Below are 15,555 nucleotides of genomic sequence, written 5' to 3'. Positions count from 1 at the left end.
ACATTAAAGGTACAAAATTTTGATTTTTTCCCACATGCCATTTGTAGTAGCTTTTCAGATTTCCCTGTTATCCTGAACTTGAAATTTCATCTATCAGATAGGGTTTTTGGTAATTTTCCTGAGCCACAGATGTATCTGAGTTCCAGATTCTATTTTCAGTTGTACACTCAGTTTAGTTCACTTTGAAGAATACTCTCTATGCCCTGTATTTATAGCAATAAAATCAGAATGCAAATTTATAGAGAAATTCAATCAATGATGACACATTGGCGGTTTCCACCTTTTCTCATCTGGCAACACTTCCAGTTGTAGCCGGGACTTTCACTCCTCCCCAGGAAGCCATGTTTAGCACTTCACCACTCTGCTGAGCCTCTGACCCTACCTTCTTCTCTGTCATAGAATACAAAAGCAGCCATATATGAATTGTTTTTCCTCTCTCCAATGAACTTCAGAAACATCATCTGCAGTTTTCTCTCTCCTGTGTTAAAGCCTGAGGTGAGCCTAAATGCTTCGAAGACAAGCCATTCTAGGAGAAAGGGGGGATTATCTTGCTCCTTCTCCTTTATTCCTTTGATTATTGCTACCTCTTTATCCTTGGCCTTTCCAAAACATGTCTGCTTACTATTTATTTTCAAGCACTTTCCAAATTTTGAAAAAATAACCTTAAGCTGAGATGCTTAGAAGATCACATTTGAAGTCCTCTAACCTACTGTAACATCAATGCATTGTGGTCCACTTCTACTCTAATAAAACTGCTAAGTCCTGGGTGCTAAATTGGGGACACTTCAATCCTGGATAAAACAACAAAAGCCCCAATCAGCAAAATCCTTTTTATTGAACAAAATCATCTTGTTGGCTTCTGTGTCCCTCCAAGACCCAAAACCTTATGGGGGCTGATGGAGCCCCTGACACATAATTCTTTGATGACAACTGACATGAAAAATATGTGTATGCCAGATGTATACCAAGGCTTTGGATGCTGAGCAGTAGGGATTTGGTTTTTATTCTGTAAGCAATGGTATTTTTCCTTAAAAGATCTTTGAGCAGAGCAGCAGTACAGCTATTCCTCCTTTCACGGCCTGCTTAATGACTCTTTGGACTTAGGACCACTGCTCAGACTTATGACCCGTAGTTTCCTTTAATAGAGTTTTATACATCTTGTTTATAGAGCCTCAATGTCTTTTTGTACATAAACCTTTACTTATAATTTTTGCTGATTGTACTGTACCACACTATAGTTTTATGTTACACATTACAGTACAGCATGTATGATATACAAGTAAAAGCAGTCATCAAGTTGGAGTTTCCTTTGATTTCTTCTGAATACTGTGATGTACATACCATACAGAGTTCCTCATTTTGCAATCAGTTCATTTAACAACTCAGCCATGCTAAGGAAATTCAGAGCTCAGTAGTGCAATGAACAATGTTTGCATTATCATACTCTTGGGAAGTAAATGTGCAACATTTATTTGAAGTGGCTGTTTGCTAAGTGCTTAGTGCACATCAGCATCACCTGGTAATGTTAGATGATTTCTTGAGGGCCACCCTTGCCCTACTGATTGAGAAACTGGAGGAAGCCCTGACATGATGAAACTCAAAATTCGGAGTCACTGGTTTGGAAGAGAAATGGAGAACAAGAAAGTGATTTATTAAAGGCTTGAAATAGATATGGAGGTAACTGGTCACTGGGTGAGGGAGTGAAGCATTCTGCAGGATAGCTACTGGCATTATTTAGATCACCTTTGAAAATTAACTTCTTTTAAAAAGCTTTTTACAGGGGCTGGGGATTTAGCTCAGCGGCATAAGCGCCTGCCTAGCAAGCGCTAAGTTATGAGTTCGATCCCAGGTACCAAAAAATAAAAATAAAAAATAAAATAAAAGCTCTTTACAAACCAAAATAAAAGAAAAACATACACTCGGTCTCTCCTCTCTGGGAAAAAGCAAAAAGCAAACAAACAAACAAAAAACCCTCTACAACTCAGACCATTAGATTTTGAAGTGTTTCGTGACTGTTAAATTCATCCAGCATAATACTAAATGTTTTAATTTTCAGACACTATTTTGTAATCTGCCTCTGATCTTTGAACTGTCTTTATTTCCTAGTTTTAAATTACCACAAAAATATTACTTTTAAAAGTCATTCATAAAAAGGGTAATTATTCACATTCATAATACTAACTACAAGTGATTCTCAATTATTTTATTTTCCTAATTCAAATATTTTTAAAAAGTCAATATAAAAATAACCCTTACAGTTTTAGTCTTACTAGTTCACACTTGAAGATGCCAATGTCCATGAACAGGTGAAGGGATAGATTGCAATACATTCATACAATAAAACACCAGGCAGTAAAAAAAAAAGGGAACTATTATTCCTTGAGTAACATGAACTCCAAAAGCATAGAGTTGAGTGCAAAAGCCAGAGACTAGTACATACTTTTGAGTACTCATAAAATTCTAGGGCAGGCACAACCAAGTTATAGTAACGGAGCTCAGAAGAGTGAGTGGAAAGATGAGAAACAGAGACTGGAAAGGTCAAAGGGAATAATGATTATATAGCTGTTTACCTGTTAAAATTCAGGCCAGTGTACTTACTATACATAAAGTATACACCTATTCGTTTAGCAGTGCTGAGGATTGAACCCAAGTCCTTCATGATTGTAGGTCCTCTGTCATGTAGCTTTACCTCCAGGCTTATAACTCAGCTTAAAAAACTGTACATACCTCCAGTAAGTCACAGGGAACTTATTTCTAGCATCTGGACTCTGGGGGCAATGGGAATATTAAATGTCAAAGATGATGTAAAAATTTCACACAGAATTACTATATCCCTCCCCCCGCCACCCGTGCTGGGGAGCAAACCCATTTGTGGCCTTGCACATTTAGGCAAGTACTCTACCCTGAGTTGTATTTTCAGCATGACAATTATTTTTTGTGTTCTTAATGTTTTGAGATTAGATCTCATTATTTAGTTTAGGTTGGCCTTGAAATCCCTATGTAGCCCAGACTGGCTATAGCGATATTCTGGCTTTAGCCCAGAGTGCTGGGATTACAGGAGTACACCACTGTACCTAGTAAGACAATTATTATACCCCTAAACCTGCAAAACAAACCATCAACGTAGGTCAGTCGTTAAAATGTGAAGGAACTCTTACAAACACCCAATGAAGCTAGCAGGTTAACAAAAATATTTATTTTATTGTTGTAAAATTAAAAATAGTAGACAAGCATATATTGTTACAGTTCTAAAGCAGAATACAAATATATAAATTATTGCAGTTTCCAAAGAAAATATAAGTGAATGTCTAAATAAACTTTTTTGAAACAAACTTAGTTTTTATCACAGCAGTTTCATTTTTTTTACCAGATGTCTCAGCACAATTTTGTAACATAAATTTCTAACACTAAAAAGGATTAAGTTCAACGACCAAAGCACATGCTACTTACACTGAAAAGAAATCACACACACACACACGCACACACGCACACACGCACACACGCACACACACACACTCATTGTTTTAGGGGCAGGTAAAACTCATTTCCATGATTTTTTTTTGGTTACATCTTAGTAAGTTTAAAGTTATGGGATAATTTACAATCACTAAAATTAATTACTAATATGGGCTCTTTTAAACCAAATGTAATAGTGAAATTATATGTTCTAAACCAGAACGTCATGGATGGTAGGCAAGCAACTCCTTCCCAATTTCTAGGGCTAGAGACTACTGTAATGTTTTGCAAAAAGCTAACATAGCCTGAAGGCCACAATGCACCATTACAATGGCAAATGTGGAAGGATGAAATAAAATGAAAACGCTAAGCCATAAAACAGAGCTCCGACATCCCAGTCACTGGAGCCTTCCTCCTTTGTGCCATAGCCTTATCACCTTATTCTGGTACATACACTCCTTTATTCCATCACTACAAACATTAACTTGGCAAAAGTAACTTGTTGAGGGTTTTATCTCTAACTAATTTTCTTATATTATCAATTCCACCAAGCTAAAGTTAAAAATGCACTTATATACAGAAATCAATTATCTTTGCTTCACAGTCACATCTGAAAAGACATTTTAAAAAATTTATAGAGTATTAATTCTCTTAGTATTTAAAAAGACTCAATTGTTTTACTTTAATATAAGCAATAATACCTGTCAGTAAGTGAACTGGCAGAAGTTAGAAAAAATAACACCAGAAGACTTTAACACTGTACCATTTAAAAATTTTTATGGACATGTATCCTACTTTTATGGTTACTAACTAGAACCTAATAATAAGCTACACAAATAATTTAATTTTTAAAAATCCCTATTTAAATTTAGAGCATATGCATTTTGTATGGCATTTTACAGTGTTAATAATGAAAGATTTTCTCTACAATGAAACAAAATAAAAAGTAGTAAACAATAAACACAAATCAATTTTAAAAAATGTTAGTTTAAAAAACTAGCAAAAATTGTAAGCCTCAACAAAGTAGACACCACGGTAAACTATGCATAAAGGCAAAAAAACAACAAAGTAATTGAAACCATTTTCAGTGGCAAAGGAGATGATTAAACATAAAAATAAAACTGAGGCAGGCAGGGTGGTATACAGTTGTAATCCCAGCACTCTGGAAAGCTGAGGCAAGACGGTTTCCAGATTCAAGCCAACCCTGTGCAACTTAGGGACTCAGTGATATCCTCCCTCAAAAATAAAAAAGATAAATTAAAAAAAACAAAACAAAACAAAAAAAACCCAAAAGGGCTGGAGATAGAGCTCTGTGTGAAAGTCCTGGACTGAATCCCCAGTACCATAAGCAAATTAAAAACAACAACAACAACAACAACAAAAAAAACGCAAGCTAAAAATGTCTATTGAGATGACAAACAAAAAAACCAGAATATACTTCATTTCTGAAACCACTTGCAAACATGAACTTGTTATTTTAAATATAAACCTTAAATGTATATAAAAAGGGGCACTTTTTGGTGAATTGAACATATTTGTACTTTGGAAAAGTAAGGAGTTTTTTTTTTTTTTTTTAAACATTCTGGAAAAGATACTACATAATGGAATGAAAACATTCCATTGCCTGAATCATCTTTATTGGTGTCTCAAGTGCATACTTTTTTCAAAAGACAAATTTAGGTATTAATACTAGAATCAAAGGGTAAGATGATGATCTTAAAATAAACATAAAGTTGGACAAATTACAAACACTGTCCATTTAGTTTATGTGGTGCTGGGTATAAAACCCAGGCCTTGCATATCGTAGGTGCATAAAAAGTTTTTTTTCATCTTTAAAGATATTACATGATTAAAACTCACTCTTCATTCTGAATTTTAAAATTTAACTTTCTAAATTATGAAATCTGATGTAAAAAAAATTCAGTCTTATTTCACTTCCTATTATCCTATAAACTTTGAAAATGTTAATAATGCCCAAGTAGCAATCTGTCTTTCACCATTTCTGCCACAAATAAATTTGTCCCTGATTCTTATTTTTGCATATATAGTAATTGCATATTCAATCAAGAAAGCATAGAAATATCTAAGTTTACCAAATACTTGAATAAACTGTTGTGCAAAATACTTCAATAAAAACTTTTTTCTTTTAGAAATTCATCTGAGTAAATACTGATGTGAGTACCAGCACCACAGGATAGATTTTAGGAGGACTTTTCCTTTGAAAACAAGCTAACTAAAAGTATCTAACTTGATTAAACCACAAACCCCAATTAAGATCTGAGTACATGCACAATTCTAGTCAATTATTCCAAACTCATTTGTAAAGCTACCTGTTTGCCAGAAAAAAACTTCCAAGAGATAAGCAGATACTTTCTTTGGATAACACTATTGTATTTAGGACTGAAGCCTATCACTCATATTTTGGAAATATGCTACCACTGATAACAAATGCAATGCATCCCAAACTTTTATGATTGTTCCTAAGTTACCTAAACAAGCCCAAATGTGTGCAACAACCCTGGCTAGTAATTCTTAACACATGATGCCAAAAAAGAGTAAAGTCAATTTGAAAATGTAACTATAACAACTAAAAACTAAAATACTTAACTACATAATCAGGACATGTCTTTATCCAACTTGTACATTTGGATATTTTCACATTGCACACAATTTATAAAGCTAATCAAGACTAAGGCAAATGCATCCATCCTGCTCTCAGAATTTTAAATTCATTCTGGATGAGTCAAAGAACTGAGACAGATTAAAAGCATTTTCCAAAAGCTTCCTCTAAAACGCTTGACAGTTACATCACATTTCAAAGAAAAACAAAACAAAGTCAATGGGATATCAATTAACACCCCCAGGCTAACTTAGTAACCTTAACATTATAAAAAGTTGCTTTCAACTGGACATTTCTTTGCCTACAGAAAAACTGTGTATGTTTGAAACTAAAACTCTGACCCAAGTCAGGATAGGATACCAATTTAAGGCAGAAGTCATTTATCACTTTATGGTAAAGCTGCCAAATTTATGAGCTTTTCTGTAGATTCTTTGAGGAAAAGATATACTTCATAAGTACATTTTAAGCACCAGTTGAAAACAATTTAGAACTCATTTTAATGTTGCACTGATTATATCTTTTAATATAATACATTACTAAAAATATCTACCTGCTTAAGACTAATAAATGTTTAGAAACGTAACACTTATCCTTATTTTATTGAATTAGTTTTGTTTTTCTTGTGTCAAGCAATTTTCTCTTTCCCTGTAAAGTTTAGAAAAATAATGCTTTAAGAATTTCAATGATACTGCAAACAATTTGGGCAGTTTAAGGATTTCTGAAACTTTATCCCAAAGTGGCACAAAGAATAATTTTAATTTTTTCAAAAACAGAACATTTTCTTTTTTGGAGAGTGGAGGGGCAACATTTTCAATTGGAAGGTCAGATATATTTGACTTAAAAATGAGGCTTGACTGACTCTGTCCAAATTCTAACACATGAAAATAATAATAAATGAAAGTAAAGAGTTTTATTTTTTTTATGAGGATAAACTGACAAAGTAGTACTCTCTTCTTTAACTCAGAAATGCTTTTGTTAGACAATAATGTATTCTATTTCTTGAATACTTGCTTTAAAAGTTATTAATTTCTCTTTCATAAAGTTTTAGAAGTTAAATAACTCAACTTGATAGATTTCTACTCCAAAATACACTTATCTTTGGAAAGCAAGATAAAGGTTGTAAAAACATTCTATTATGAGAATAAAATGCAGTGATCTGAAATATGGGTGGGCATATTTACACATGAAAGTGTAAATACTCAGCCATTTAAACACATTTATGAAAAGGTACCTAAAATAGCATTTTTACATATAAAATTCTATATTAAAATATTGCTCATAATAAATAAGAGGTGATACTATGAATTCCATTTCCCTCTTAAAAACTGTCTTTAGTAGTTCAGACTAATGAGTTTGTTAAACTATTGTTTTTGACAGGTAAATTATATAAAAATGTTTCATAAAATCACACTGTAACAGTGTAAGTAGTCATTTGTGGTAAAAGGGAGGGACATGTAGTAATTATGGGAAAAAGATTCCCAAAATGAAGTCAAAGGATTTACCCTATCGAAGATTAGAATACAATGGTCTTTATTCGACAAAGATAAATACTGCCTTACAGCTTTACAAGCTTAATGATCATAAAATAATGGACTGTATCTTGCTTCACTCTTCGAAGTATACATGCTTAGCAGACCAGTTAAAGTACAGAATATATGAAGTCTATGTAAATTTAGTTCAGTTGTTTGTTCCCGTTCGTCCTACTTGCAGGCATGGTAACTTGGAACAGTTCTTGTGAAGCTGTTCAATGGCAACATGACGGCCATGGCGTTCTGATATTAAAGAATCTTTTTCTTGCACTTGATGTGTTAACTCTTCAAAAACGTCTGTAAAATTTAAAAAGCATTTCATTTTTAGTACAAGAAAACTAATCCTGTGATTTATATTGCAATGACTATGGATATACACAGTAGAAATCATCCTTAGTACTAAAATGGAGCCACCTTTTATTAGAAACTGTAGGTAGGTGTAATGAGTATTTAATATGACTTATGGACAAGGAATGCCTATCATTATGCAGGTCTGATACTCTTCTAAGAGGCCGTGGAGTCAAATTAACTGGATTTCAAATCCTAGTTCCTACTATTTTCAGTTTCTTCTTGTATATATGACTGAAGTTAGTAAAGTTAGTAAACACCTTACAGAGTTACTCAAGGATTAAATGAGATCGTATTTGTAAAGTAGACAAAAGTACTTGATAACTATAAACTGCTGTTGCTACTACTATTATTATTTTCATTATTCTCAAAGACTGTGTTTAAGAAAAGTCACTGGCTTTACAGTTAAAATGGGTAATCATCCTTGATCTGCTACTGACTGAATGCAAAATCTTTGTAAGTAATTTCAAGTTTCTGCAGAGCAATTTCCTCACCTAAATGAGAATTGTAAAGAGGAGGAAAGGAGACAACTAGGGACTTTGGACAATAACTATCAGCGTGTTAACATTATAGTTGATGCTAAGGAATTAGTAGTAGCTTTTTAAAAAAGGTGTGGTATTTAGGGTGTGATTGCTTTTTAAGAAGGTATCTCTCAGAGAAAATCTTGATGTATTTATGGACAAAACAGGAAGTTACCTGGGATCTGTTTCAAAATAATTCATACTGGAACAGGGAGAGTATGAGGAAAGTGGTTCCAGATAGAGAAAAGAAAAAATTAGCTATGCTTTTGGACAATAGCTAAGCTGGTGAAGATGAATCTAATGGTTCCACTCCTTTTCTGTATCTATAATTAAAAACAAAAAGGACAAACTAAATCAGGACTAATACTACCTGCATTAAACAACTTCCAGGAAGCTCATCTCCATAGTACCCTGAAGAGAAGTGTGAGGTAAAATATAAGAAGAGGAGAAAACTCTAGTCTCCATTTTCACTTAGGGAAGAAAAATATATTTCTATTGTAAGTCATAAAGAGGCTGTTCTCTTTTGCTCTGGGAACTAAGAAGTTCAAATATACAATTTCCAAATTTAAATGCTGCTGAAGCTAATGATGACTGGTCATCGGATGTTCTGTATCAAAATTTGCACATGTTAAAAAACACTCACGACTGATTCATTACCCTGGATCTGTTGTCGAAGCTTTGTATTCAGTTGTTTTACCTCATCAAGCGTCATTGAATTCACTGAAACATGAAAATATATTTTTGTTACCACAACAATCTGGGAAAATAAACTGCCTAATACCCTATTTAAAATAATATAACATTAAGCGATAATTGGGTATTCATTAACTCTCAGTGTGGAATTTTCATATCCTAACATACTGCCCCACAGTAAGAAACGTATTTTATGTCACTACCAGTAACACCACCAACTACAACCTGGAGCAAAGCTTGCATCAAAAACTAGTAGTATGGTAGGGGCTGGGGATTTAGCTCAGCGGCATAAGTGCCTGCCTTGCAAGCAGGCAGTCGTGAGTTCGATCCCTGGTACCGATAAAAATGAAAAAGACAAAAAAAAAAAAAAAAAAAAAAAAGAAAAACAAAAAAAAAAACCTAGTAGTATGGGGGCTGGGGATTTAGCTCAGTGGCATAAGCGCCTGCCTTGTAAGCACTTCATTGTGAGTTCGATGCCCAGTACCAATAAAAACAAACAAACAAACCAAAAAAATTAGTAGTGTGTTTGTTGGTTTCTGATATCGCCTATCCTATTTCAGGTTTTAAAAACTGGTAATCACTAGCCATCAAGCTAATTTTGATTAAACATTACACACTTTATGATCTTCAGTTTGACAACACTACTTAAAAATACTGTGGAAACTGTGTGAAAAATCATTTGTTCACCTGGTTAAGCAACCTTAGATAACTCACATGTACAATCAAGAAGCTGTATGAAAGATATTCAAGGTCTCTTTCTAGGTCTAAAACATTTTGATTTAAAGTCTATTACAATTACCTGACTTCCTATAAAATTTTATAGAAGTACATATAGACAAAATGAGCCACTTTTAAAATATTCTAAATAAATGTACACATTATCTTTTAGCCCTTAGTAAAATGTCTGATTTTTACTTTTAAATAGCATCCCCAGTCAATTAGTCCTTAGTTATTGTCAATGTGATAATGAATAAGTTGAACTTCTAAACTATTTGAACTACCAATTCAATAAAGTGATTTCATTCATGTTAAGTCATTTAAAATGGCAAAACAAGTGATAGGGATGCTAATCTTTAATGTGTAGGACACACTGAAAAGTATTCCAGAGAATGGCTAGTTTTAAGACCTCTCATTTTTGCTAAGGTGAGTTGACCATTTAAATATTATATTTAAGAAATCTGACTCTACATCAAAATTCTTGACATTACACATATAACAATGTAAAAACCACCCCCCCCTCCAAAAAAAGTCATATTTTACCTTTCTTCCCATTTTACTTACATTCCTCTCTGCTGTAACGCAGAGTCTGAGTTGGGACATTTGCCTCTGGACAAAAAGTGGCCTCTTCTTTTTTTTGTGCCTGGCCCTGAGCATGAGGCCATAAAACATTGTCATGGCATAAAGCGGCACCTGGACCTTGTAACACAGCAAGCCCAAAGTCTGTATTTTTTCTCTGCTCCAAAATTTCTTGTGTACAGTTTGAGATGCCACTAGTACTTCCATCTATCCATCTTGCAGAATATTTTGGTACTTGAGAGTCAAATTGTGGGAGTAATTTCTTATCTGGCTTATGCCTGAAATTAAATAGGTGATTCTTGGAGGTTTTAGGACATTCAGAATCTGAGTCCAGATCTTTATTTTGTGCATACTGTACAATCCAGTTTATCTTCTTACTCAAAATGGTTTTAACTCCTTCATAAGTACTTTTGGAAAGCTTGGATCGAGGACAATCTTGATTTGCAATTAAATGGTATTTTTCAAAACAGTCTTTATGGCCCCTTAATGATTTGGTATGTAGAAGACTAGATTTTGGTACTCCTATGGGGGGAGAAAAAAAAGAAATGACTTAAAATTTTGCATTCTTTTCTAAGTTGCCTAAGAATATGGAAATCTTGATAAACTGATTGTGTTGACAGTCCTTGATAGAAGAAAAATACTAAAGAACAATGACATTAATACTCTTAAAAGGTGTCCTAATGATTTGTGCTTCAATTTAACTACATGTATAGTAATATTCTTACAGATAGCAAAGAATTTCTTGAAAACTTAGTGATTCAGTTATAATTTTAGTCCAGAAACAGGTCATTGCATTCAATATGAAAAGAAATCCTACTGAGACCAAGCACAGTGACACACAACATCCATAATCCCAGCTACTTGGAGGCTGAGGCAGGAGGACTGTGACTTTGAAGTTAGACTAGACAATTTAGCAAGACCTTGTCTCAAAAAAACTTTTAAAATCCAAAAAGCATTGGAAATACAGCGCTGTGCAAAAGTAGTGGGTTTAAACACCATGGGGAGTGACTGAGCTGGAGAGAGAACACACAGTCAGAGCAAGATCAGCCCCAAGAACACAGAGTGCCAGAGGTGAGCCATGTGAACAAGTTGTTGGGACTACAGCAAGACCAGTCCAGCAGGTGTCTGGCCTTGGTGTTTCTCCCTGATAACCACAGCACAGATAGCTCTGGGAATGTTCCATTTTCAGTGTTCTCAGCAAAACACTGAGACCTTGCTAACCTTTAATGCTAACCTTTTGGCTCTGTCACGTACTTCCCCCCCTTTTACTGTGTATAAATAAAGACGCAGACCATGCTGGGCCATTGCTGCCTCTCTGTCAGAGAAATCAGGTCCCACTGCATCCCAGCTTTCCTTCAATGATGTATCTTAAGTTTTTTCTTCTCATGGCCCCTTCTTGGGACTCAGCTGGCTATGTGGGGTTGCAGCAAACCTCCAATACTAAACAAAGTAAAAAATGAAAACAACAAGCTCCAACTACTGAACCTAGTAAATTAACCAAACCGACTCTTGGCCTTTACACTAGTGTCTGTACTACTAACCACCTTGAAGTAAACACTTAGAAAATTTCTTTTATAAATCTCAGTAATAGAAATGCTCATTTTTTTTCCAAAAAAGACACAGGTAGATCATGTCTAAAGTACTAGTTATATTTTTAGTGAGGAGAGACAAATTAGAACTAGAAAACACACATTAAGATTTAAAACTTAATGAATGGCTTAGATTTACTCCTTAAAAAAATGTCTAACATTTTTCAAATTTCTATTTTTATACTACCAAAACCTTATTAAGATATCTTTATCTTCTAAGAGAGATGAACTGTAATTATTAGAGATCAGTAAACTCAATCTGTCAAGATAGTTTGACAGGCTGTTTAATTATTTACTCACAAATATTCATCATATACCATAAATAATGGAAATATTTATATTGCATTTTTATAGCTCCCGATTTCTTAGCAGACCTTTAGTAAGTCATTTTTGAAAATTCACATTAGTTTTTCAAATACTGTAATTTAAAATACAGAATACGATAATACATTTTATAAATTCAAGACATATTATCAACATTAAACAGCACTGCCTTAATAATGAAGATAATTAGGGATGTGGAGCTGAAAACTAAACCTGCCAGTTCCTTCTGCTTTGTTCTGTTACCACCCCCACCGGAAATCTGATCATTACCATCTCCTAACTAGTTCTTACTTCCTCAGAGAAGCTTCTTCTAACTAATGCATCTGGGTTAGTTTATCACACTAGATTTTTACAACACTCTTTATTAGCTTTCATTTCTTCCTAGGCTGAGTTCTGTTTAAAAAAAAAAGGGACCAATGCTATCTTATTCATGTACATCCTCAGTGTCATGGTGTCTGTCATACAACAGCTACACACGTCATTAAATGGGTAAGGAAAAATTTGAAGTACATTTAAAATAAATCCAAACAAACCTTATTATCACTCAGGTGTGGTCTACTGCAATGCAGTTTTTTTTTTTTTTTTTTTTTTTTTTGGTCTTTTTCGTTTTTATCGGTACCAGGGATCAAACTCACAACTGCCTGCTTGCAAGGCAGGCACTTATGCCCGCTGAGCTAAATCCCCAGCCCCTGCAATGCAGTTTTGACCATCTTACCAAGAGAACAATGTCAACCAGTTTTCTGAGACTGCTTGGAGAATTAAGAGCGTATTTCAGTGATTTTATTTATTCTAAGGAAATGATGACTGGTAATTATATAGAAATGGCATTCCTGTGGCATGATTCACTGTCAAGAAAATCATAAACTTCTACTTTATTGTATATTTTTAAATAGAAATTTATACATAATAAATATACAGAGGTCTCTCTAGCTCCATTAGCTCCATTTAAGAGCTATACCTCTTCTTTTGCTGTCAACTACACTAAATACTTAAAACTTAACTTCATTTTAAATTCAATTTGAAAATAACTTTAAAAATCCCATGCAGTAGCACAGAAAATAAAAATCTGAAAAATACGTCAACTACTTTACTTAATTCAGCAAATTATTTTTGCATCTAGAAAAGAATGTACCTCACAATTTATAACTGCAATATACACATCATTTGGTGAACACGAAGTGATTTTTCTCCCACTTCATCTCCCACTTCATTTCAAATTAATACAGGAAAAACAACCATTGCTATTACGAGAGATTATCAGTGAATTTCCCAAATGACTTTTCAATTTTAACTGCATTTATAAGTATAAATAGCTCTGAGCAGTAATTTGTTTCCTAAGCAGCTTTTAAAGGGGAATGAAGTTAAATGCAATTATATGATGAATCGATACTTTTGAGCTGGGAGTGTAAAACATTTCAAGACCAGTTCAAAGACTGCACTATGATTTCCTTGCTAATAAAAAATTTAAAGTCAGTATAATTGACATTCTAATTTTAATGAAAACTTCCTTGAAACATGGCTCAAAGATGTTCACACCACTTTTTCCAGTGATGAGGTCATTATATTAGAGAACCAAAACCTTAATTGGCAACCACATATTGCTGGTTTTTAAAAAAAAAAAATGTTTCTTTTTGGATAGAGTATATTTTAGAAATGTCTGCATTTCTATATAAATTGGTATTTTAAAATCTAAGTGGCTCTTATTCAACAATGTTCTTTTATCTTTTCCCACATTTATCTTAGATTTTTACTATATACCATTCTAAAACATTTTGTAAGTCTTCCCACTAACCCATCTGGCATGATGTCCTTACATTTCTATTCTTTTTATGTATGCATGTGGTGGGAAGGATTAAACCCAGACGGTCTTACACATGCTAAACAAGTGCTCCAATGCTGAGGTATATAGTCCCAGTCCTACCACATACCTATTCTCGAAGATAAATTGTTTCATGAAAGCCTGGTTAAATCTACAGAAGAGCAAAAGCTACTCGAAAGGAGACTTTTATCTCTAGTTAGCTACTGGTAACCTCTTTTAAAACTGATATTATTTCTATCTTATATTTAATCTGGCCTAGTTAACAATACATTTTTCCACTAACAAAGATGGTATTCCAAACAGCACTGAAAAAAATAAAAGCCATAAATAACAAACCACCTATAGCCAGGTGTGGTGGTGCACACCTATAATCCCAGCGCTTGAGAAGGTAATAAAGGAAGATCCTTGTGAGTTCAAGGCCACCCTGGGCTACACAGTGAGAGCCTGTCTCAAAAAACAAAAAACAAAAAAACAAAAAACAAAAAACAAAAAAAACAAAAAAACCCACAAAAAACAAAAAACTACCACATATCCCCTTATCTTCTGCTTTTACTTGTAACCTCTAGAAAGGAGATCTTGTTTGTGATTTCATGGTAATAAAATAAGCTGTCTTCTTCTTCTGGTTTACCATCTGGTAATGTCAAATACGTCTGTCTACACTTACGTTGCATAGTTTCATACTTACACACTAGGATCATATCATCTGACTGGCTTACATGTATTTTATTATTGCCAACTAGTTGTTTTTAATTTGATTACATATTCCATTTTCCAGTCAAAGAAAATAGTTCAAATACTCTGTTGTCCCATAGGTACAGCAAGCAGACAATCAGTAGTTGAACATAAGTTGTAATACATGTGTATCATATCAGTGAGAGGTTGGTAAGCAGCTCAAACTTCCAGCAGGACTAGAGAACAGGCAGTATAGATTTTCCAAGTGGTGAAAATCTTTCTTAATGTTTAAGTAAAACAAGAAAATTTAGTTTGGATTTGAGTTTCAGGTTTCTAACATGCTGCAAAAAAATATTAATAATACTGCCTTCAAATTATTATTCATGTCATACTTCTTTAATTTTTTTTAAATGAAGGCTTATATTTTTTCAGCTTAAATAACCTCCCAAAATTTAAAGTGTGTTTCTTTTTGTGATGATCATAAACTGGGCTGCTAAGAAAGGGGATATAAGCACCTGTGTATGTACGTCTTATCTATATTAATTAGTAATATTGTGCTTCTTTAAGCAAGTGTTAACTGTAAAACTGGGAGGATAGCTAAACCATAGCGAAGACCAACAAGACAGAGAGGCAACTTCCCTGTTTTTGAGGACTACATAACAATTTCTGAAAAAAAAGAAGAAAAAGC

At 33.8% G+C, this 15,555-nt stretch overlaps 1 protein-coding gene across 2 annotated transcripts in view; it reads right to left on the bottom strand.

Annotated features, from left to right (window-relative positions):
- Window positions 1-3,181: 3,181 nt before the first annotated feature.
- The window catches only part of CUNH21orf91 (chromosome unknown C21orf91 homolog), a 37,480-nt gene continuing 25,106 nt past the window's right edge, over window positions 3,182-15,555 (bottom strand). Inside the window, exons 3-5 of one of the 2 annotated variants that reach the window (XM_013151873.3) lie at window positions 10,449-10,985; window positions 9,118-9,194; window positions 3,182-7,902 (exon numbers count right to left, since the gene is read on the bottom strand). In XM_013151873.3, the coding sequence (XP_013007327.1) occupies window positions 7,885-7,902; window positions 9,118-9,194; window positions 10,449-10,985 (632 nt within the window). In that variant the 3' untranslated portion in view covers window positions 3,182-7,884. The remainder of the gene's footprint in view (window positions 7,903-9,117; window positions 9,195-10,448; window positions 10,986-15,555) is intronic. The other variant, XM_003469311.5, reaches the window with a different exon arrangement.

Source organism: Cavia porcellus, unplaced genomic scaffold (genome assembly GCF_034190915.1).
Source record: "Cavia porcellus strain 051 isolate PalLab524CR breed Dunkin Hartley unplaced genomic scaffold, mCavPor4.1 scaffold_15, whole genome shotgun sequence".
Taxonomy (NCBI): domain Eukaryota; kingdom Metazoa; phylum Chordata; class Mammalia; order Rodentia; family Caviidae; genus Cavia; species Cavia porcellus.
The sequence above is the reverse complement of the archived record's forward strand: the minus strand, read 5'-3'. Positions and strand labels throughout refer to the sequence as shown.